A 25,007-nucleotide genomic window follows, 5' to 3' on the forward strand; every position below is an offset into this window, starting at 1 on the left:
ATTGCCTGGCACTTGTGTGGCGCGAATGTCTCTGACAGTTTACTACTTGCTGAGCATAGCGCTGAATACCAGGTTCGAATATCTGCCCGAGTCCTGAAGTGGGGCAGTGGTAGGGTGCACTGCAGCTGGCACAGGCTGGGGACAGGAAATTTGTGCCAAGGTTCCTCCTCTTGGTGTCAGCCATGGCTCAGTGGTTTCCCTGTCAGAAAGGAGGTTGTGGGTTCCAACTGGAGCCTGTAATCCACTACTGAGGGAGTGCTGCACGGTCGGAGGGTCTGTACTGAGGGAGTGCTGCACTGTCGGAGGGTCAGTACTGAAGGAGTGCAGCACTGTCGGGAGGTCAGTACTGAGGGGTGTTGCACTGCCGGAGAGTCAGTACTGAGGGAGTGCTGCGCGGTCGGAGGGTCAGTACTGAGGGAGTGCTGCACGGTCGGAGGGTCAGTACTGAGGGAATGCCGCACTGTTGGAGGGTCAGTACTGAGGGAGTGCAGCACTGTCGGGAGGTCAGTACTGAGGGAGTGCTGCACGGTCGGAGGGTCAGTCCTGAAGGAGTGCTGCACTTTCGGAGGGTCAGTACTGAGGGAATGCCGCACTGTAGGAGGGTCAGTACTGAGGGAGCGCCGCACTGTCGGAGGGTCAGTACTGAGGGAGTGCGGCACTGTCGGAGGGTCAGTACTGAGGGAGTGCGGCACTGTCGGAGGGTCAGTACTGAGGGAGTGCGGCACTGTCGGAGGGTCAGTACTGAGGGAGTGCTGCACTGTCGGAGGGTCAGTACTGAGGGAGTGCTGCACTGTCGGAGGGTCAGTACTGAGGGAGTGCGGCACTGTCGGAGGGTCAGTACTGAGGGAGTGCTGCACTGTCGGAGGGTCAGTACTGAGGGAGTGCTGCACTGTCGGAAGTCCTGTTCAACCGAGGCTCCTCTTTGCCTTCGCATTTGAATATAAAAGATCTCATGGGCACTATTGGAAGGAGAGCTGGGATGATCCGGTCATTTATCAAATTGCTGTTTGTGGGACATTGCTGTCACAAGCTGGCTGCTGTATGTCCTACATTACAGCAGTGACTACTCTTCTAAAATTACTTCATTGGCTGTAAACTGCCTTGGACTCTCCTTAGGTTTTGGAAAGGTGCTGTAGAAAAGGGAGTTTACCTGCACGGAAAGGGTAAAGTGGGGTAAAAAGTTTAGCAGTGGTGAAAAAGGCAGCAGTGCTACTTTTTATTAAAACGAAATTCCAGAAAGTATCGCGGTTCGACGTTTTATGCAATGTCATAGAATCACACAGCCCAGAAGGGGGGCAATTCGCCTTTCGTGACTGTGCCGGAGCTTGAGTATGTCATGTTTGACTGTTGTGATGGTGTACCTTGCAGCTGCTGTGGTCTGCTGATGGCAGGTTGACTGACCCAAGGACAGCAAGATCCAGAAATAGAGCAGAGAGAGGACAGGTTGGGTGGGGTTGGCAGTTTGGAGTCTGAATGCAGCTCGTATATCCGTGCTCTCTGTCTCTCGCTGAAATTTAGCCGTGTTCCTGGAGCTGTCTGATGGGAGCTGGAATGCTGTGGAGTGAGGTGTGGTGCTGGGGGAGGGGAGCCCCAGAAATGCTCTACCTTTTGCCTTTTTGCCTTTCGTGTGACGTTTTAAAAATCCCACAGGCGAGCCTGTGGCATGCGCCAGGCTGTCCTGTTTCTCGACGGGGCTGTGTTGGGTTTTGGCTCCTTGGCTGCGATTTGTGTTTTTATTGAAAGGCGTCTAATGAGTGTTCTCTTATCTGGTGCAAAGGTCCTTTCTCAAGCGTCACAGGGTGTGGTTTTATGCCTTGGAGGTGATACACAGGGTTGTAAATGATGGTGGTGGGGTGGGGTGATCTGAGTTGGAGTAATCAGGCACAGATTGATGAGAAAATTATACCTTCTTAAACAGATGCCCCCCAGCTCTGGCTTTGATTCACGGACAGCCCTCGAGCCCCACTGTTAACTGTCCTTGTACAGCCCCACATTATATTTGTGACTCTGTAATTTGTCCTGTGATTTTATTTGTCTTGGGGTTGTGGAGGTGGCTGGGTAGTGGTTTATAAAGTGCAGTTCTTAGTGTCAATGCCTTGCTCGCAGCACCAAGATCTGTTTGTATCAGCAGCTTGGGACTTTGCCTCTTGTTGCCTACGTTTCTGTGTCTCGTGTATTGCAGCAGGAACCCTGGTTACTGATTTTTATTTTTCTTCTCTCCAACTCCGTTATTGAGCATGGAGCCTTCTGAGCAGTACAGGCCAGGGAGTGCACTTACCACACGAACTACATCAAGGCTACAGCACCAAATCAGGACATTCGGCATTGCTGATATATGCCAGCGTTTTTGGCAAGCCGAGAACCTGAATCGGCAGTGGTACAGGTCGTAAGCAAGGCTGGTACTTATTGCCTGTCCCGAGTTCCCCTGGGAAGGTGCTGGTGGGCCACCTTCTTGAACCTGCTGGGCAGCTGTTTTGAAACAAATTGAGTGGCCACTTCAGAGGGAAGTTAAGAGTCAGCTGCTGTTGGTTTTGGACTGGAGTCACATACAGGCCCAGACTGGGTAAGGATCGCAGGTTTCCTTTCCCTGAAGGGACGTTCGAGCAAGTCTTTTTTTTGTTGGAATGTACAGGGTATTATAGCCGAGCCTGATCCTATCCTGACCAGATATTGAAAGAGGGGTATGTGTTAGTCATCAGCAGAGGTCAGTTGTAATGCCCTAATCAAGCGTAGCTGACTCTGCACAATCCAGTGATTCAGCTTGGGGATTTTCTGGGTCATGTGGCACAGTTTATCTGCAAAGACAGCCTTGTGTGTCTCAGAAACATGGTAAGTGTTTCACACCCAGTGGATGACTTTAAAAATGCATTCCATTTAGCGGTTCGTACACGTGGCACTGCCATAAATGTTCCTTCACTTATGGTTTTTGAGGGGACATGCTGACTTGGATTCCCGGGCGAGCTCCCCTGCTCTCTGAATAATGGCCGTGGGATCTTGGGCATCCACCTGGACAGACAGATCAGGGGCCTCGGTTTAACATCTCACCCAAAAGATGGCACTTCCGACAGCGCAGTGCTCCCTCGGTACTGGCACCAGTAGTGTTGGCATTGATCAGTTGTGCCCAATTCCCAGCCCCGTGCTTTAACTGTCAACCGTGGCTCAGTCCCACCTCTGAGTCCGAAGTTCATGGGTTCAAGTTCAACTCCAGGGGCTTGAGTACAAAAGCAAGGCTGACACTCCAGTGCAGCACCGAGGCAGTGCTGCGCTGCCAGAGAGGCAGTACTTAAGAAATGCTGCACTGTCCAGGTGGACATAAAAGACCTCTCAGCCACTATTGGAAGAAGAGTGGGGGAGTACTCCCCGATGGCCTGGCCGATATTTATCCCGCAGTCAACATCACTAAGATCAACCTAGCCAGTGGTTATAATGTTGCGGGTTGTGGGGCCTTGCTGTCTGCAAATTGACTGTCATGTTTCCTACATTACAACAGTGACTGCACTTCAAAAAAAAAACTAACACATTATTGGCTGTAAAGCATTTTGGGATATCCTGAGATTGTGACAGGCGATATAGAAAAGAGAGTCTTTCTTCAGGAAGGATGTCGAGGTCCGAGAGAGGTTGCAGAGGAGATTGTTCAGAATAATACCAGGGATGAGGGAGTTCACTGACTGTGGGGAGACTGGAGAAGCTGGGATTGCGCTCCTTAGAGCAGAGAAGGTAATGGAGAGCTTTAATGTTCAAAATCATGATGGGTCTGGACAGAGTAGATGGGGAGAAACTGTTCCCATTGGTGGAAGGATCCAGAGCCAAAGGACACTGATTTAAGATGATTGGCAAAAAAAAAGAAAGGTGACATAAAGAAATAAAAAGGAATGAAACTGGACGGACCACCAGCATCGACCTAGGCACCGGAAACAGCAACGGCAAACCCAGCCCTTTCGACCCTGCAAAGTCCTCCTTACTAACAGCTGGGGGCTTGTGCCAAAGTTGGGAGAGCTGTCCCACAGACTAGTCAAGCAACAGCCTGACATAGTCATACTCACCGAATCATACCTTACAGACAATGCCCCAGACTGCAATCACGATCCGTGTGTATGTCCTGTCCCACCAGCAGGACAGACCCAGAAGAGGTGGCGGGACAGTAGGGAGGGAGTTGCCCTGGGAGTCCTCAACATCGACTCCGGATCCCATGATGTCTCATGGCATCAGGTCAAACATGGGCAAGGTGACTTCCTACTGATTACCACCTACTGTCCTCCCTTAGCTGATGAGTCAGTGCTCCTCCATGTTGTACAGCACTGAGGGTGGCAAGGGCACAAAATGTACTCTATTTGGGGGACTTCAATGTCCAGCACCAAGAGTTTCTCGGTAGCACCACTACTGACCGAGCTGGTCGAGTACTGAAGGATATCGCTGCTAGATTGGGTCTGCGGCATGTGGTGGGGGAACCAACACGAGAGAAAAACATACTTGACCTTGTCCTCACCAATCTGCCTGCTGCAGATGCTTCTGTGCATGACTGTATTGGTAGGAGTGACCACTGCACGGTCCTTGAGGAGACGAAGTCCCGCCTTCAGATTGAGGATCCGTCCATCGTGTTGTGTGGCACTACCACCGTGCTAAATGGGATAGATTTCAAACAGACTTAGCAATGCAAAACTGGGCATCCATGAGGCACTGTGGGCCATCAGCTGCAACAGAATTGTACTCGACGACAATCTGTAACCTCATGGCCCGGCATATCCCCCACTCTACCATTACCATCAAGCCAGTAGTCCAACCCTGATTCGATGAAGAGTGCAGGAGGGCATGCCAGGAGCAGCACCAGGCATACCTCAAAATGAGGTATCAACCTGGTGAAGCTACAACCAGGACTACTTGCGTGCCAAACTGTATAAGCAGCATGCAATAGACAGCTCAGCAAACCCATAACCAACAGATCAGATCTAAGCTCTGCAGTCCTGCCACATCCAGCCGTGGATGGTGGTGGACAATTAAACAACTAACTGGAGGAGGTGGCTCCACAAATATCCCCATCCTCAATGATGGGGGAGCCCAGCATATCAGTGTGAAAGATAAGGCAGAAGCATTTGCAACAATCTTCAGCCAGAAGTGCCGAGTTGATGATCCATCTCGGCCTCCTCCTGAAGTCCCCAGCATCACAGATGCCAAACTTCAGCCAATTCGATTCACTCTGCGTGATATCAAAAAACGACTGAAGGCACTGGATACTGCAAAGGCTGTGGGTCCTGACAATATTCCGGCAATATTACCGAAGACCTGTGTTCCAGAACTTTCCGCGCCCCTAGCCAAGCTGTTCCAGTACAGCGACAACACTGGCATCTACCCTGCAATGTGGAAAATTGCCCAGGTATGTCCTGTACACAAAAGCAGGACAAATCCAACCCGGCCAATTACCGCCCCGTCAGTCGACCCTCAATCATCAGCAAAGTGATGGAAGGTGTCATCGACAGTGCCATCAAGCAGCACTTGCTTAGCAATAACCTGCTCAGTAATGCTCTGGTTGGGTTCTGCCAGGGCCACTCAGCTCCTGACCTCATTACAGCCTTGGTTCAAACATGGAGAGATATGATATCAAGGCAGCATTTGACTGAGTATGACATCAAGCAGCCCTAGCAAAACTGGAGTCAATGGGAATCAGGGGGAAAACTCTCAGCTGGTTGGAGTCATACTGAGCGCAAAGGAAGATGGTTGTGGTTGTTGGAGGTCAATCATCTGAGCTCCAGGACATCACTGCAGGAGTTCCTCAGGGTAGTGTCCTCGGCCCAACCATCTTCAGCTGCTTCCTTCAAACATAAGGTCAGAAGTGGGGATGTTTGCTGATGATTGCACAATGTTCAGCACCATTCGTGACTCCTCAGATACTGAAGCAGTCTGTATAGAAATGCAGCAAGACCTGGACAATATCCAGGTTTGGGCTGACAAGTGGCAAGTAACATTCGTGCCACACAAGTGCCAGGCAGTGACCATCTCCAACAAGAGGGAATCTAACCATCTCCCCATGACATTCAATGGCATTACCATCGCTGAATCCCCCACTATCAATATCCTAGGGCTACCATTGACCAGAAACTGAACTGGAGTAGCCATATAAATACCATGGCTACAAGAGCAGGTCAGAGGCAAGGAATCCTGCGATGAGTAACCCACTTCCTGACTCCCCAAAGCCTGTCCACCATCAACAAGGCACAAGTCAGGAGTGTGATGGAATACTCTCCACTTGCCTGGATGGGTGCAGCTCCAAAAACACTCAAGAAGCTCGACACCATCCAGGACAAAGTAACCCACTTGATTGGCACCCCATCTACAAACATACACTCCCTTCACCACCGACGCACAGTGGCAGCAGTGTGTACCATCTACATGATGCACTGCAGCAACTCACCAAGGCTCCTTAGACAGCATCTTCCAAACTCACAACCTCTACCAACTAGAAGGACAAGGGCAGCAGATACATGGGAACACCACCACTTGCAAGTTCCCCTCCAAGTCACACACCATCCTGACTTGGAACTATATCGCCGTTCCTTCACTGTTGCTGGGTCAAAATCCTGGAACTCCCTTCCTACCAGCACTGTGGGTGTACCTACCCCACATGGACTGCAGCGGTTCAAGAAGGCAGCTCACCACCACCTTCTCAAGGGCAATTAGGGATGGTCAATAAATGCTGGCCTGGCCAGCGACGCCCACATCCCATGAATGAATTTAAAAAAAAACATTTTCACACAACGAGTGGCTAGGATCTGAAGTGCACGGCCTGAGAGTGTGGTGGAGGCAGATTCAATCATGGCTGCCAACAGGGAATTGGATAATTATCTGAAAAGAAAAAATTTGCAGGGCTACGAGGAAACGGCAGGTGGAGTGGGACAAGGTGAGCTGCTCTTACAGAGAGACGGCACGGACGCGATGGACTGAATGGCCTCTTTCTGTGCTCTAATCTTTCGATGATTCGACTGTGTTGTATGAAGGGTGTTGATAGAATAGATAGGGAGAAATTGTTTCCAGTGGCAGGAGGGTCAGTAACCAGAAGGACACAAATTTAAGATCATTGGCAAAAGAATTAGAGGGGAGGTGTGGGGAATTTATTTAACACAATGCACTGACTGAAAGGGTGCTAGGAACAGATTCAGTAATAACTTTCAAAAGAAAATTGAGTACATACTTGAAAAGGAGAAATTTACAGCACTGCGGGGGAAAGAGCAGGTGGATCGCAATTTCAAAGAGCCAGCACAGGCACGAAGGGTTGCAAAGCCCCCTCGCGTGTTGCATGATGCTGTATGTGTTCCCATCCTGCAACGTGACTTTGGGGAATCAAATCCCCGCTGTTTGCTTTTTTTTTCTCTTTCTGTTTCCTTTCCCAGTGTGCTATTTGTGTCATGCGAGCAACATTGGAACAAGTCTTAACGGGTAAGAGCAGTGATGCTGTGCTATACAGGTTGTGGTGGGGGATACATATTGGGCCGAGGACACTGCAGAGAACCCTGTTCTTCTTCCAGTCATGTCTGTGGGATCATGTATTTTCGCCCGAGAGGGATGATAGTACCACAGTTACAGAGGTAGGGATGTAGGGGCTGGAGGAGGTTACAGGGATAGGGAGGGTTGTAGGCGCTGGAGGAGTTACAGAGATAAGGAGGGTTGTAGGGGCTGGAGGAGGTTACAGAGATAGGGAAGGTTGTAGGGGCTGGAAGAGGTTACAGCGATAGGGTTGTAGGGGCTGGAGGAGGTTACAGAGATAGGGAGGGTTGTAGGGGTTGGAGGAGGTTACAGCGATAGGGAGGGTTGTAGGGGCTGGAGGAGGTTACAGCGATAGGGTTGTAGGGGCTGGAGGAGGTTACAGAGATAGGGAGGGTTGTAGGGGCTGGAGGAGGTTGCAGAGACAGGAGGAGATTGCAGAGACAGGGAGGGTTGTAGAGGCTGGAGGATGTTACAGAGATAGGGTTGTAGGGGCTGGAGGAAGTTACAGAAAGAAGGAGGGTTGTAGGGCTGGAGGAGGTTACAGAGATAGGTAGGGCTGGAGGAGAATACAGAGATGGGGATTGTTGTAGGGGTGGGAGGAGGTTATTGAGATAGGGAGCATTGTAGGGGCTGGGGGAGGTTACTGAAATAGGGAGCATTGTAGGGGCTGGGGGAGGTTACTGAAATAGGGAGGGTTGTAGGGGCTGAGGAAGTTAGAGATAGGGAGGGTTGTAGGGGCTGGAGCAGGTTACAGAGATAGGGAGGGTTGCAGGGGCTGGAGCAGGTTACAGAGATTGGGTTGTAGGAGCTGGGGGAGGTTACTGAGATAGGTAGGGTTGTAGGGGCTGGAGGAGGTTACAGAGATAGGGATTGTTGTAGGGGTTGGAGGAGGTTATTGAGATAGGGAGGGTTGTCGGGCTTGAGGAGGTTACAGAGATAGGGAGGGTTGTCGGGCTGGAGGAGGTTACAGAGATGGGGAGAGTTGTCGGGGCTGGGGGAGGTGACTGAAATAGGGAGGGTTCTAGGGGCTGGAGGAGGTTACAGCGATAGGGAGGGTTGTAGGGGCTGGAGGAGGTTATAGGGAGGGGGAGGGTTGTGGGGGCTGGAGGAGGTTACAGAGATACGGAGTGTTGTTGGGGCTGGAGGAGATTACAGAGATAGGGAGGGTTATCGGGCTGGAGGAGGTTACTGAGATAGAGGGAGTGTTGTAAGGCTTTACTCAGCGAGATGTTAGTTTAGAGATACAGCACTGAAACAGGCCCTTCGGCCCACCGAGTCTGTGCCGACCATCAACCACCCATTTATACTAATCCTACACTAATCCCATATTCCTACCACATCCCCACCTGTCCCGATATTTCCCCTCCACCTCCCTATACTAGGGGAAATTTATAATGGCCAATTAACCTATCAACCTGCACGTCTTTGGCATGTGGGAGGAAACCGGAGCACCCGGAGGAAACCCACGCAGACACAGGGAGAACTTTCAAACTCCGCACAGGCAGTACCCAGAATCGAACCCGGGTCCCTGGAGCTGTGAGGCTGCGGGGCTAACCACTGCGCCACTGTGCCTCAGCACAGATGAGGGCGTCGCCAAGACGCATCTCTCTGAGCTGTGTTTGCAATCTTGGGTCTTGCTGCATTAGGAAGGAGAGGGGAAACGTCTGCCTGCGTGAACTGCTGATAAATAACCACTTCCGCAGGGTAATGTTGATCGTGCATCTGTAAATTCTCCTCTTCCGCATATTCACCACATATGTTGTGTTTGCCACCGCCTGTCTGACATGGATTTCCCTAATTTCAGCCTCACCATGCAAGTTACATTGCTGTATAACCACCCACATTTCCTTCACCTTGGGTAGTGCATTGCCCAACAACGCTCTTTTTCAAACGCTGTGTTTCATTCTGTTTCCTACTGTTTAAACCGAGGACATGCTTTGATCTGCCCTCTCAGGTGGATGTCACAGATCCAGTGGCATTATTTTGAAGAAGAGCACTGGGGTCTGTCCTGGGGAGTAATTATCCCTCACCAACATGTTTTAAAACAGATGATCTGGTCATTATGGGATTGCTGGTGTGGGAGCTTGCTGCGCACACCATTTCCTGTGTTACAACAGCGATCATGCTTCAAAAAGTACTTGGTTGGCTTTAAAACCCTTTTGGGGGAGGTCCTGAGGTTGTGAAAGGCGTTGCATAAATGCAAGTTTGAACACAGTTCTGCAACGAGGCTATTTCTCTGCTTGCTGACTGAAAGTCGAAGCTGGTTTGAGGCCAGCATTGCGACATTGGGCTCATCTGCAAATATGTGTGGAGGTTGTGTTGTGAAATAAGCTTGGTCTATGTGTCATCAGTGACTCATGAACTTCTGTCTCAAGTGACCCTGCCCATGATGGAGCATTTTTTCGGCCCTTGCATTATTGATCTTTCCATTGCACTGCCATGTGACTATCGGTGGTGCAGTGGGAAAGCACTCTCACCTCCGAGTCAGAATGATCCTGGGTTCGATTTTTCCAGGTTACGCACCCCCCCCCCCCCACCCCCCAACCACCTCCTCCACCTAACTCCGGGGATTTGAGCCCCATGATCCAGATTGACACATCTCGGTTGCCAGGACTGAAGTCGTGCTGCACTGTTACAGGAGTGGCACTGAGGGAGCACTGCACTGTCGCAGAGGCAGTACTGAATGGTCTCAGGGCAGGTACAGGTGGAATACAGAGTAAAGGTCACTCTACACTGTCCTCATCAAACAACAAAAAAAGGGTTAGATACAGCGTAGAGCTCCCTCTACATTACCCTGACAGTGTCCCCCCCCCACCCCACTTTATACCCAGTGTCAGCATCGAGTGCTCCCAGGACAGGCACAGTACGGGTTAGATACAGTGTAGAGCTCCCTCTACATTACCCTGACAGTGTGTCCCCCCCCCACTTTATACCCAGTGTCAGCATCGAGTGCTCCCAGGACAGGTACAGTACGGGTTAGATACAGTGTAGAGCTCCCTCTACATTACCCTGACAGTGTGTCCCCCCCCACTTTATACCCAGTGTCAGCATCGAGTGCTCTCAGGACAGGTACAGTACGGGTTAGATACAGTGTAGAGCTCCCTCTGCATTAACCTGACAGTGTGTCCCCCCACTTTATATCCAGTGTCAGCATCGAGTGCTCCCAGGACAGGCACAGTACGGGTTAGATACAGTGTAGAGCTCCCTCTACATTACCCTGACAGTGTGTCCCCCCCCCACCTTCTTCCCAGTGTCAGCATCGAGTGCTCCCAGGACAGGTACAGCACGGGTTAGATACAGTGTAGAGCTCCCTCTACATTACCCTGACAGTGTGCCCTCCACTTTATATCCAGTGTCAGCATCGAGTGCTCCCAGGCCTTGTGTAAAGTTTCAGTCTGTGTGCCTGGGTATTTGCACAGATCTCACCTCACTGCTGCCAACAGCTCTTAGTGTTTTTGATTTGGGACTTATCTGCAAATGAGGCATCTGCACTGAGACAGCAGTTTCCAAAGCTCTTAGCCCCACAGGACTCAAACAGAACAAAGCAACAAGAAAGAAGTGTTTGTATAAATAGAGGCAGAGCCACGTATTTTAGGTGCTGGATTGTCAGGGCGTGGCTCACTGTTTGTCATTTTCACACTGCTACTCCACACTGCCCCTTTACGCACTTGCAGTTTGGGAAGGGGTCCACAGTAATGCTTCCTCCAAGCTTCTATTCCTTTCTCCCTCGTGTGTTTATCCAGCTTTCCCTTAAACACATCGACACTGTTCACCTCAACCGCTCCCTGTGGGAGCGAGTGCCACATTATCACTACTCTCTGGGGAAAGTAGTTTCTCCTGAATTCCCGATGGGATTTATGAGTGACGATCTTATATTGATGGTCTCTAGTTACATCAGACTAGAGTGAAGTACTGGTGTTCACAGGCCTGGCACTGGTGTTGGTACTGGTATGAGCACTTTGAAATGTGGAATTAATATCTGTGCTTAGCCAGTCGTTGCTGCCGGGGTGATGGACTGCTTCCTGTTGCCAGCACCCAGTTCCAAGCTCCCCCGATTCTGCCCCAATAATGCTACTGAACCCCACCATAAGCCACCTCCTTCTGTGCCTGTTTTCTCTTGGGCCTATGAAGAGCTGAATGAGGGATAGTTCTGTGCTTTAGGCCAGAGCGTTGCAGAAAGCTGATCCCTGTAAATATTGTCATCCTTTTTGGACCAAAAAAGGAAAGACCCGAGTATTTTTTAAACAGTGAGAAGCTCGAAATGGTGGAGCCAGGTACAAAAAAAACCTAAAAAGGCTCATGGAATATTAGTTTTTATAACCAGAGAGCCGGATTATAAAGGGGAGGATACGCGGACCTTGGAAGGTGTGCGGTGTAAATTCACCAGAATGTTACCATGGCTCCAAGATTGAGGAGAGATGACATAAACTGGCCCTGTCTTCCTGAGAATATCGGAGGTTCAGGGATGATCTGATTGACGTATTTAGGATTTTGAAAGGGATTGATAGGAGCGAAACTTTTTCCTGCTGGTGGGGTGGGAGTCTAGGATAAGGTGGGGGGCTCAACCTTACAATCAGAGCTGGGCCATTCAGGAGAGCTGTTAGGAAGCTTTACTTCACACAAAGGGTGGTAGAGTTGTTGAACGCACTCGCGCAAAAAAGCTGTAAATGCCAGCACCATTAATAATTTATAAAATCTGAGGTTGATAGATTTTTCCTTTGCAAGGATATGAGGGAAATGGGGCCAAGACAGGTGGGTGTTAAGATACAGACCAGCCACGATCTCATTGAATGGCCTTGTCCTGTTCTTATTTTTCTATAGTAAATATTGACACATTCCCGGGAATAACCCCAGTAAATAGTGAGGCGCTCCAACCGACCCAAGGCCAGTTAACTCAGCACAGGCCGGGGATGGAGGTTACTGCAATGAAGGCCTTTATTTCAAGCGGTCTCGTATACAAAGGGGAGGAAGTTAGTACTTCAGTTCTACCGAGTTTTTGTCAAGCCCCATCAGGAGTAACTATGTTCAGTTCTGGGCACTGCACCTGAGGAAGGATATGTTTGCCTTGGAGTGCGTGCAGTACAAATTGACCATAATGATGCTGAGACTTAAAGGGGTAAATTATGACAGTTGCCTAAACCTGTCTTGTACTCCCTTGAGGCTTTGAAGGTTTAGGGAGTGATCTGATCAAGATGTTCAAAATGATTAAAGGATTTGATGAGATGGATGCGGAGAAACTGTTTCCTCTGGTCAGAGATTCACGATGTCCCAAAATGCTTCACAGCTATTGAAGTACTTTTCAAAGTGTAGTCAGTGTAACAGGAAATGCAGCAGCCAACTTAAACACAACAAACTTCCACAAGCAGCAGTGAGATCAGTGTGCATATATATTTTTTTTTGTCATGTTGATTGAAGGCTGCCCTGCTCCTCTTCCAATAGTATTCATGGGATCTTTTGCATCCATCTGAGATGACATACTTGGGCCTCTGTTCAGTACCTCATCTGAAAGAAGGCATCTCCAAAGATGCAGCATTCTCTCAGTACTGACCCTCCGACAGTGTGGCACTCCTTCAGTACTGACCCTGCAACAGTGCAGCACTCTCTCAGTACTGACCCTCCGACAGTGCAGCACTCCCTCAGTACTGACCCTCCGACAGTGCAGCACTCCCTCAGTACCGACCCTCCGACAGTGCAGCACTCCCTCAGTACTGACCCTGCAACAGTGCAGCACTCTCTCAGGACTGACACTCTCGACAGTGCAGCACTCACACAGTACTGACCCTCCGACAGTGCAGCACTCCCTCAGTACCGACCCTCCGACAGTGCAGCACTGCCTCAGTACTGACCCTCCGACAGTGTGGCACTCCTTCAGTACTGACCCTGCAACAGTGCAGCACTCTCTCAGTACTGACCCTCTCGACTGTGCAGCACTCACACAGTACTGACCCTCCGACAGTGCAGCACTCCCTCAGTACTGACCCTCCGACAGTGCAGCACTCCCTCAGTACTGACCCTCCGACAGTGCAGCACTCCCTCAGTACTGACCCTCCGACAGTGCAGCACTCCCTCAGTACTGACCCTCCGACAGTGCAGCACTCCCTCGGTACTGACCCTCCGACAGTGCAGCACTCCCTCGGTACTGACCTTCCGACAGTGCAGCACTCCCTCGGTACTGACCCTCCGACAGTGCAGCACTCCCTCGGTACTGACCTTCCGACAGTGCAGCACTCCCTCGGTACTGACCCTCCGACAGTGCAGCACTCCCTCGGTACTGACCCTCCGACAGTGCAGCACTCCCTCGGTACTGACCCTCCGACAGTGCAGCACTCCCTCGGTACTGACCCTCCGACAGTGCAGCACTCCCTCGGTACTGACCCTCCGACAGTGCAGCACTCCCTCGGTACTGACCCTCCCACAGTGCAGCACTCCCTCGGTACTGACCCTCCCACAGTGCAGCACTCCCTCTGTACTGACCCTTTGACAGTGCAGCACTCTCACAGTACTGACCCTTCGACAGTGCAGCGCTCCCTCAGTACTGACATTCCGACAGTGCAGCACTCCCTCAGTACTGACCCTCCGACAGTGGAGCACTCCCTCAGTACTGACCCTTCGACAGTGCAGCCCTCCCTCATTACTGACTGTCCGACAGTGGAGCACTCCCTCTGTACTGACCCTTTGACAGTGCAGCACTCTCACAGTACTGACCCTTCGACAGTGCAGCGCTCCCTCAGTACTGACATTCCGACAGTGCAGCACTCCCTCAGTACTGACCCTCTGACAGTGGAGCACTCCCTCTGTACTGACCCTTCGACAGTGCAGCACTCCCTCAGTACTGACCCTTCGACAGTGCAGCACTCCCTCAGTACTGACCCTCCGACAGTGCAGCGCTCCCTCAGTACTGACCCTTCGACAGTGCAGCCCTCCCTCATTACTGACTGTCCGACAGTGCAGCACTCCCTCAGTACTGACCCTCCGACAGTGGAGCACTCCCTCAGTACTGACCCTTCGACAGTGCAGCGCTCCCTCAGTACTGACACTCCGACAGTGCAGCACTCCCTCAGTACTGACCCTTCGACAGTGCAGCGCTCCCTCAGTACTGACCCTTCGACAGTGCAGCCCTCCCTCATTACTGACTGTCCGACAGTGCAGCACTCCCTCAGTACTGACCCTCCGACAGTGGAGCACTCCCTCTGTACTGACCCTTCGACAGTGCAGCGCTCCCTCAGTACTGACACTCCGACAGTGCAGCACTCCCTCAGTACTGACCCTTCGACAGTGCAGCCCTCCCTCATTACTGACTGTCCGACAGTGCGACGCTCCCTCAGTACTGACTGTCCGACTGTGTGATGCTCCCTCAGCATTGCAACTCGAAGCTGCAGTTCACCGTTGCCTGAGACGCCTACGTCAAGCACTAGAAGTAGCTTGGCTGCCAAAGCTCAGTTACAAACCAGCTTGTGATTTTGAAAGCTCATAGAGGGAAGGAAAGATTGGAGGAGGCAAGGAATTCCCGGAGATCCTGGGAAGAGGATGAGTTGCAGCAGGAGATGGGGCAAACGAGGCTTTGTCCAGCACAGTGAGGATGCAGGGAGAAGAAGGTTGATGTTTAGGATGATGCCTTTTAAGCTTTGAGAGCTGTGATTCAGTGGGTCACATTCTCACCTTTGAATCAGAAGGTCGTGGGTTCGAGTCACCATTCCAGACACTGGAGCAGAATATCCTGGCTGACACTGCTGGTGCCAATGCCGGGGGGAGCTCTCCCCAGCCGGCAGAGGCAGCATCAATGAAGCTCCCCCCAGCCGGCGGGGGCCGCACCGAGGGATTGCACCTTGGCCGGTGGGGGCTGCACCGAGGGAGAGCTGCGGGGGCTGCACTGAGGGAGCGCTCCCCGGCCGGCGGGGGCCGCACTGAGGGAGCACTGCCCGGCCAGCGGGGGCTGCACTGAGGGAGAGCTCCCCGGCCTGCGGGGGCCGCACTGAGGGAGAGCTCCCCAGCTGGCGGGGGGGCCGCACCGAGGGAGCACTCCCAGGCTGGTGGGGGCAGCACCAAGGGGGCTTGCAGGTTCTTCCTGACTGTTGGCAACAGCACCGATGGGGCAGCACCGAGGAAGTGCTCCCTGGCCGGCAGGGGCAGTACCGAAAATGAGATGTTGAACCAAGGTCTCATCTGCCCCAGAAGACGACCTGGCCGGTGGTTGGTGCTGTGGATTATCCCCAGTCTCCTGGGCTCAGTATTTACCTCTCAACCAAGGTCACCGAAGAAAAACCGATGGTCTGGTCGTTATCTGGTTGCTGTTTGTGGGATCTTGCTGTGTGCAAATTGAACACTGCATTTCCCTACATTTAAAAGGAAGTGCCCTCCTGTCTCTGAAGAGTTTTGGGATGTCCTGGGTTGTGAAAGGCACAGTAATCATGGGAGCTCCTTCTTTGGAAGGGACAAGTGTTCAGTGACCATGTAGAAATCAAGCTCATATCAGGGAGTCTGGCGATGTGACCCTAATGTATTTGTTTGTCTGTCTCTCTCCTTTCCCCACAGGTGCCCATGGCTCAGCCAGGCCTTCTCCCCTGCCATCCCCATCTACAACGTGATTATCTTCCTCTTTGTCCTGGCAAACTTCAGCATGGCTACGTTCATGGACCCCGGCATCTTCCCACGAGGTGAGCCTCCACATCCCCTTTTCACCGTGAATGGGGTTTGCTCGCCCTTGCAGGCGCTGACTGTCCGTCACGGGAGCCAAAGGGGAGGTTAAATTCTGAGGACAGGTTGTGTAGAATTATATTGAGGTTTAAGGGGTGATCTGATCGAGGTTTTTAAGGTGATTAAGGAGTTGATCGGATCGCTAGGGAGAAACTATTTCCTCTGGTTGTGGTGTGGTGAGGGGAGTCCAGAAGAAGGGGGCAGAACCTTAAAGTGAGAGCCAGGCCATTCAGGGGTGATGTCAGGAAGTACTTCTTCACACAAAGGGGAGTGGAAATCTGGAACACTCTCCCCCTGAAAAAGCTGTTGGAAATTTCACAACGGAGGTTGATAGATTTTTGTTAGACAAGGGTTACAGAACCAAGATGGGTAAATGGAGTTGAGGTCCAGAGCAGCCAAGGGCTAATTAAATAGAGGATTGGGCTGGAGGGGGCTGAGTGGGCCTCCTCCTGTTTCTGTGTAACAGGCTCGAGGGGGCTGAATAGGCCTCCTCCTGTTCATACGTACGAACATACGAAATAGGAGCAAGAGTAGGCCACACAGCCCCTCAAGCCTGCTCTGCCATTCAATAAGTTCATGGCTGAACTGATTTCTCCACATTCCCGCCTACTCCCGATAACCTTTCACCCCCTTGCTTATCAAGAATCTATCCATCTCTGCCTTAAACATATTCAAAGACACTGTTTCCACCGCCTTTTGAGGAAGAGAGTTTCAAAGACTCACGACCCTCTGAGAGAAAAACTTTCTCCTCATCTCTGTCTTAAATTGGCGATGACTTATTTTTAAACAGTGACCCCTGGTTCTAGATTCTCCCACAAGGGGAAACATCCTTTCCACATCCACCCTGTCAAGACCCCTCAGGATTTTGTATGTTTCAATCAAGTCTCCTCTTTTAAATTCCTCTGGATACAAGCCTAGCCTGTCCAATCTTTCCTCATGAGATAACCCGCCCATTCCAGGTATCAGTCTGATAAGTCTTCTCTGAACTGCTTCCAATGCATTTACCTCCTTCTTTAAATCAGGAGACCAGTACTGTACACAGTATTCTAGATGTGGTCTCACCAATGCTCTGTATAACTGAAGCATAACCTCCCTACTTTTATATTCAATTCCCCTGGCGATAAACAATAACATTCTATTAGCTTTCCTAATTACTTGCTGTACCTACATACTAACCTTTTGCGATTCATGCACTAGGACACCCAGACCCCTCTGCATCTCAGAGCTCTGCAATCTCTCACCATTTAGATCATAAGCTTCTTCTTTATTCTTCCTGCCAAAATGGACAACTTCACATTTTCCCACATTATACTCCATCTGCCAGATTTTTTCCCACTCATTTAACCTATCTCTATCCCGTTGTAGCCTCCTTATGTCCTCTTCACAACTTACTTTCCTACCTATCTTTGTGCCATCAGCAAATTTAGCTACCAAACCTTCGGTCCCTTCATCTAAGTCATTTATATAAATTGTAAAAAGTTGAGGCCCCAGCACTGATCCCTGTGGCACACCACTCATTACATCTTGCCAACCAGAAAATGACCCATTTATACCTACTCTCTGTTTCCTGTTGGCAAATCTTCTATCCAAGCCAATATGTTACTCCCGACATCATGAGCTATTATTATTTGCAATAACCTTTGATGTGGTACCTTATCAAATGCCTTCTGGAAATCTAAGTACAATACATCCACGGGTTCCCCTTCATCTTCAGCGCATGTAACTCCCTCAAAGAACTCCAATAAATTGGTTAAACATCATTTCCCTTTAACAAAACCATGCTGACTCTGCCTGATTACCTTCAATTTTTCTAAGTGCCCTGCTATAGCGTCTTTCATAATAGCTTCTCATATTTTCACTAAGATATTAAGCTAACTGGCCTGTATTTTCCTGCTTTCTGTCTCCCTCCCTTTTTGAATAAAGGGTTATTTTCCAGTCTAACGGAACCTTCCCTGAATCTAGGGAATTTTGGAAAATTAAAACCACCACATCAACTATCTCACTAGCCACTTCTTTTAAGACCCGAGGATGAAGTCCATTAGGACCTGGGGACTTACCAGCCCGCAGCTCTAACAATTTGTTCAGTACCACAGGCACGAGGAGGGGCTGAATGGGCCTCCTCCTGTTTCTGTGTAACGGGCTCGAGGGGCTGAACGGGCCTCCTCCTGTTCCATTGTAACAGGCTGGAGAAGGGGCTGAATGGGCCGCCTCCTGTTCCATTGTAACAGGCTGGAGAAGGGGCTGAATGGGCCTCCTCCTGTTCCAGTGTAACAGGCTGGAGAAGGGGCTGAATGGGCCTCCTCCTGTTCCAGTGTAACAGGCTGGAGAAGAGGCTGAATGGGCCTCCTCCTGTTCCAGTGTAACAGGCTGGAGAAGGGGCTGAATGGGCCTCCTCCTGTTCCAGTGTAACAGGCTGGAGAAGGGGCTGAATGGGCCTCCTCCTGTTCCTGTATAACAGGCTGGTAAAGGGGCTGAATGGGCCTCCTGCTTTTCCCCTGTAACAGGCTGGAGAAGGGGCTGAATGGGCCTCCTCCTGTTCCAGTGCAACAGGCTGGAGAAGGGGCTGAATGGGCCTCCTCCTGTTCCAGTGTAACAGGCTGGAGAAGGGGCTGAATGGGCCTCCTCCTGTTCCAGTGTAACAGGCTGGAGAAGGGGCTGAATGGGCCTCGTCCTGTTCCAGTGTAACAGGCTGGAGAAGGGGCTGAATGGGCCTCCTCCTGTTCCTGTGTAACAGGCTGGAGAAGGGGCTGAATGGGCCTCCTCCTGTTCCAGTGCAACAGGCTGGAGAAGGGGCTGAATGGGCCTCCTCCTGTTCCAGTGTAACAGGCTGGAGAAGGGGCTGAATGGGCCTCCTCCTGTTCCAGTGTAACAGGCTGGAGAAGGGGCTGAATGGGCCTCCTCCTGTTCCAGTGTAACAGGCTGGAGAAGGGGCTGAATGGGCCTCCTCCTGTTCCCGTGTAACAGGCCGGAGAAGGGGCTGAATGGGCCTCCTCCTGTTCCCGTGTAACAGGCCGGAGAAGGGGCTGAATGGGCCTCCTCCTATTCCCTTGTAACAGGCCGGAGAAGGGGCTGAATGGGCCTCCTCCTGTTCCAGTGTAACAGGCTGGAGAAGAGGCTGAATGGGCCTCCTCCTGTTCCAGTGTAACAGGCTGGAGAAGGGGCTGAATGGGCCTCCTCCTGTTCCAGTGTAACAGGCTGGAGAAGGGGCTGAATGGGCCTCCTCCTGTTCCCGTGTAACAGGCTGGAGAAGGGGCTGAATGGGCCTCCTCCTGTTCCAGTGTAACAGGCTGGAGAAGGGGCTGAATGGGCCTCCTCCTGTTCCAGTGTAACAGGCTGGAGAAGGGGCTGAATGGGCCTCCTCCTGTTCCAGTGTAACAGGCTGGAGAAGGGGCTGAATGGGCCTCCTCCTGTTCCAGTGTAACAGGCTGGAGAAGGGGCAGAATGGGCCTCCTCCTGTTGCAGTGTAACAGGCTGGAGAAGGGGCTGAATGGGCCTCCTCCTGTTCCCGTGTAACAGGCTGGAGAAGGGGCTGAATGGGCCTCCTCCTGTTCCAGTGTAACAGGCTGGAGAAGGGGCTGAATGGGCCTCCTCCTGTTCCCGTGTAACAGGCTGGAGAAGGGGCTGAATGGGCCTCCTCCTGTTCCAGTGTAACAGGCTGGAGAAGGGGCGGAATGGGCCTCCTCCTGTTCCAGTGTAACAGCCTGGAGAAGGGGCGGAATGGGCCTCCTCCTGTTGCCGTGTAACAGGCTGGAGAAGGGGCTGAATGGGCCTCCTCCTGTTCCTGTGTAACAGGCTGGAGAAGGGGCTGAATGGGCCTCCTCCTGTTCCAGTGTAACAGGCTGGAGAAGGGGCTGAATGGGCCTCCTTCTGTTCCAGTGTAACAGGCTGGAGAAGGGGCTGAATGGGCCTCCTCCTGTTCCAGTGTAACAGGCTGGAGAAAGGGCTGAATGGGCCTCCTCCTGTTCCAGTGTAACAGGCTGGAGAAGGGGCTGAATGGGCCTCCTCCTGTTCCAGTGTAACAGGCCGGAGAAGGGGCTGAATGGGCCTCCTCCTGTTCCAGTGTAACAGGCTGGAGAAGGGGCTGAATGGGCCTCCTCCTGTTCCAGTGTAACAGGCTGGAGAAGGGGCTGAATGGGCCTCCTCCTTTTCTCGTGTAACAGGCCGGAGAAGGGGCTGAATGGGCCTCCTCCTGTTCCCGTGTAACAGGCTGGAGAAGGGGCTGAATGGGCCTCCTCCTGTTCCCGTGTAACAGGCTGGAGAAGGGGCTGAATGGGCCTCCTCCTGTTCCAGTGTAACAGGCTGGAGAAGGGGCTGAATGGGCCTCCTCCTGTTCCAGTGTAACAGCTGGAGAAGGGGCTGAATGGGCCTCGTCCTGTTCCAGTGTAACAGGCTGGAGAAGGGGCTGAATGGGCCTCCTCCTGTTCCAGTGTAACAGGCTGGAGAAGGGGCTGAATGGGCCTCCTCCTGTTCCATTGTAACAGGCTGGAGAAGGGGCTGAATGGGCCTCCTCCTGTTCCAGTGTAACAGGCTGGAGAAGGGGCTGAGTGGGCCTCCTCCTGTTCCAGTGTAACAGGCCGGAGAAGGGGCTGAATGGGCCTCCTCCTGTTCCAGTGTAACAGGCCGGAGAAGGGGCTGAATGGGCCTCCTCCTGTTCCCGTGTAACAGGCTGGAGAAGGGGCTGAATGGGCCTCCTCCTGTTCCAGTGTAACAGGCTGGAGAAGGGGCTGAATGGGCCTCCTCCTGTTCCAGTGTAACAGGCTGGAGAAGGGGCTGAATGGGCCTCCTCCTGTTCCAGTGTAACAGGCTGGAGAAGGGGCTGAATGGGCCTCCTCCTGTTCCAGTGTAACAGGCTGGAGAAGGGGCTGAATGGGCCTCCTCCTGTTCCTGTGTAACAGGCTGGAGAAGGGGCTGAATGGGTCTCCTCCTGTTCCCGTGTAACAGGCTGGAGAAGGGGCTGAATGGGCCTCCTCCTGTTCCCGTGTAACAGGCTGGAGAAGGGGCTGAATGGGCCTCCTCCTGTTCCAGTGTAACAGGCTGGAGAAGGGGCTGAATGGGCCTCCTCCTGTTCCTGTGTAACAGGCTGGAGAAGGGGCTGAATGGGCCTCCTCCTGTTCCAGTGTAACAGGCTGGAGAAGGGGCTGAATGGGCCTCCTCCTGTTCCTGTGTAACAGGCTGGAGAAGGGGCTGAATGGGCCTCCTCCTGTTCCTGTTCGTGTATTGTATGTTCAGCTAAATGCAAAGGCATGTATTTAAGTTAAAATAGATTACAAACTGTTTTCAACTAAGTGTTCAGAGGTAGTTTTCCAGCATTGTGCTTCTGGCCGGAACCTCACCCGCTGCGAGAGTCTGTTGGAATTTGGACAAGCATGATTTGGAAAATCATGCAGGACAGGTCGGAGGCTTTGTATTCCCTTGGGTTTCGATATTCAGGGTGTGGTCTAATCCAGGTGCGCAAAGTCCAAAAATGACCACTTCTCACTGATCACAGCAGTGCGGGGAGAATGAGTGTTAGATATATTCTCTGTGCACCCTCGAGAGGGAGCTGGACCAGTAATGTTGTCATTTCGGGACGTGGCAGCCAACTTGCACACAGCAAGCCCCCACCACCAGCAATGTGATAACGACCAGATGATCGTTTCAGTGACGTTGGTTGAGGGAGTTTGCAGACAGCTGCCATCTCACTTTACAGTGTGAGCCGTGTGGGCGAGAGGCATAAACAGAACCACAGAGACTGTAGCGGAGGTGGATCTGATTGAAGTCTGCTCTGCCCCAACACCCCGCAAACCCTCCATCCCCATAGCTGTTAACAGTGTGAACTTCAGGAAGCTTCCATTTGCTACTTCCGCTGTTGGCAAGCACACAGGGAATTTACATTGACGGAAGTGCAGGCAGGCCTATTTTTGACATGAACCGTGTCTCAGCACACCTACTACATCTTACTACCAAACCCCTTGAGTTCTCTCCTGAGGAGGAGTGATGTGGGAAAAGTGACATCTTCTAGTTGATGGGGTGGGAGGAGGCTCGTGTGGTACGTAAACATTGGCATGGACCAGTTGGGCCAAATGGCCTGTCGTGCTACACAAAATTTGACACCGAGCCACATAAGGACAATCTGAAATAAAAACAGAAAGTGCTGGAAATACTCAGCAGATCTGGCAGCACTTATGGAGAGAGAAGCAGAGTTAACATTTCAGGTCCATGACCTTTCATCAGTTCGGCTCTGATGAAAGGCCGTACACTTGAAATGTTAATTCTGCTTCTCTCTCCACAGATGCTGTCTCACCTGCTGAGTATTTCCAGCACTTTCTGTTTTTATTAAGGAGATGTTAGTTTGGTCAGAGGAGAGATGGGGACAGTGGGGAAGTACATCACAGTGACACCAGTGGGCAGCAAGGAATGAGGACTTTACCAGAGATGCTTCTCAGTCTGATGACATTAGTCCCTACTCACACCAACTACCTTTTGTCTCACCCTTCCTCTGCCTCGCCCTCTCTATATTGCTGTCTGTCCAACTATCTCTCCGCCTCTGCCCCCCTCTCTCTCTCTCTCTCTCCGCCTCTGCCCCCCCCCCTCTCTCCGCCTCTGCCCCCTCTCTCTCTCTCTCTCTCTCTCCGCCTCTGCCCCCCTCTCTCTCTCTCTCCGCCTCTGCCCCCTCTCTCTCTCTCTCTCTCCGCCTCTGCCCCCTCTCTCTCTCTGTCTCTCCGCCTCTGCCCCCCTCTCTCTCTCCGCCTCTGCCCCCTCTCTCTCTCTCTCTCCGCCTCTGCCCCCTCTCTCTCTCTCTCCGCCTCTGCCCCCCTCTCTCTCTCTCTCTCTCCGCCTCTGCCCCCTCTCTCTCTCTCTCTCTCTCCGCCTCTGCCCCCTCTCTCTCTCTCTCCGCCTCTGCCCCCCTCTCTCTCTCTCTCTCTCCGCCTCTGCCCCCCTCTCTCTCTCTGTCCGCCTCTGCCCCCCCTCCCTCTCTCTCTCTCTCTCTCTCTCTCTCTCTCTCTCTCTCTCTCTCTCTCTCTCTCTCTCTCTCTCTCTCTCTCTCTGCCTCTGCCCCCTCTCTCTCTCTCTCTCTCTGCCTCTGCCCCCCCTCTCTCTCTCTCTCTCTCTCTGCCTCTGCCCCCCTCTCTCTCTCTCTGTCCGCCTCTGCCCCCTCTCTCTCTCTGTCCGCCTCTGCCCCCTCTCTCTCTCTGTCCGCCTCTGCCCCCTCTCTCTCTCTGTCCGCCTCTGCCCCCTCTCTCTCTCTGCCTCTGCCCCCTCTCTCTCTCTGCCTCTGCCCCCTCTCTCTCTCTGCCTCTGCCCCTCTCTCTCTCTGCCTCTGCCCCCTCTCTCTCTCTGCCTCTGCCCCCTTTCTCTCTCTGCCTCTGCCCCCTCTCTCTCTCTGCCTCTGCCCTCTCTCTCTCTGCCTCTGCCCCCTCTCTCTCTCTGCCTCTGCCCCCTCTCTCTCTCTGCCTCTGCCCCCTCTCTCTCTCTGCCTTTGCCCCCTCTTTCTCTCTGCCTCTGCCCCCTCTCTCTGTCTGCCTCTGCCCCCTCTCTCTGTCTGCCTCTGCCCCCTCTCTCTCTGCCTCTGCCCCCTCTCTCTCTCTGCCTCTGCCCCCTCTCTCTCTCTGCCTCTGCCCCCTCTCTCTCTCTGCCTCTGCCCCCTCTCTCTCTCTGCCTCTGCCCCCTCTCTCTCTCTGCCTCTGCCCCCTCTCTCTCTCTGCCTCTGCCCCCTCTCTCTCTGCCTCTGCCCCCTCTCTCTCTCTGCCTCTGCCCCCTCTCTCTCTCTGCCTCTGCCCCCTCTCTCTGTCTGCCTCTGCCCCCTCTCTCTGTCTGCCTCTGCCCCCTCTCTCTCTCTCTGTCCGCCTCTGCCCCCTCTCTCTCTCTGTCCGCCTCTGCCCCCTCTCTCTCTCTGTCCGCCTCTGCCCCCTCTCTCTGTCCGCCTCTGCCCCCTCTCTCTCTCTGTCTCTGCCTCCCCCCCCCTCCGCCTCTGCCTCCCCCCCTCTCTCCGCCTCTGCCTCCCCCCCTCTCTCCGCCTCTGCCTCCCCCTCTCTTTCCGCCTCTGCCTCCCCCCTCTCTCTCCGCCTCTGCCTCCCCCCTCACTCTCCGCCTCTGCCTCCCCCCTCTCTCTCCGCCTCTGCCTCCCCCCTCTCTCTCCGCCTCTGCCTCCCCCCCTCTCTCCGCCTCTGCCTCTCCCCCTCTCTCCGCCTCTGCCACCCCCCCTCTCACCGCCTCTGCCTCCCCCCCTCTCTCCGCCTCTGCCTCCCCCCCTCTCTCCGCCTCTGCCTCCCCCCCTCTCTCCGCCTCTGCCTCCCCCCCTCTCTCCGCCTCTGCCTCCCCCCCTCTCTCCGCCTCTGCCTCCCCCCCTCTCTCCGCCTCTGCCTCCCCCCCTCTCTCCGCCTCTGCCTCCCCCCCTCTCTCCGCCTCTGCCTCCCCCCCCTCTCTCCGCCTCTGCCTCCCCCCCCTCTCTCCGCCTCTGCCTCCCCCCCTCTCTCCGCCTCTGCCTCCCCCCCTCTCTCCGCCTCTGCCTCCCCCCCTCTCTCCGCCTCTGCCTCCCCCCCTCTCTCCGCCTCTGCCTCCCCCCCTCTCTCCGCCTCTGCCTCCCCCCCTCTCTCCGCCTCTGCCTCCCCCCCTCTCTCCGCCTCTGCCTCCCCCCCTCTCTCCGCCTCTGCCTCCCCCCCTCTCTCCGCCTCTGCCTCCCCCCCTCTCTCCGCCTCTGCCTCCCCCCCTCTCTCCGCCTCTGCCTCCCCCCCCTCTCTCCGCCTCTGCCTCCCCCCCCTCTCTCCGCCTCTGCCTCCCCCCCTCTCTCCGCCTCTGCCTCCCCCCCTCTCTCCGCCTCTGCCTCCTCCCCTCTCTCCGCCTCTGCCTCCCCCCCT

General features: G+C 53.2%; 1 protein-coding gene across 1 annotated transcript in view; it reads left to right on the top strand.

Annotated features, from left to right (window-relative positions):
- Positions 1-25,007, top strand: part of LOC137385192 (palmitoyltransferase ZDHHC5-like) — a 102,376-nt gene that overhangs the window by 18,402 nt on the left and 58,967 nt on the right. The window contains exon 4 of the mRNA XM_068060179.1: positions 16,009-16,130. Coding sequence (XP_067916280.1) covers positions 16,009-16,130 — 122 coding nt within the window. The remainder of the gene's footprint in view (positions 1-16,008; positions 16,131-25,007) is intronic.

The sequence above is a fragment of the Heterodontus francisci genome, chromosome 28, assembly GCF_036365525.1.
Source record: "Heterodontus francisci isolate sHetFra1 chromosome 28, sHetFra1.hap1, whole genome shotgun sequence".
NCBI classification, from domain to species: Eukaryota; Metazoa; Chordata; class Chondrichthyes; order Heterodontiformes; family Heterodontidae; genus Heterodontus; species Heterodontus francisci.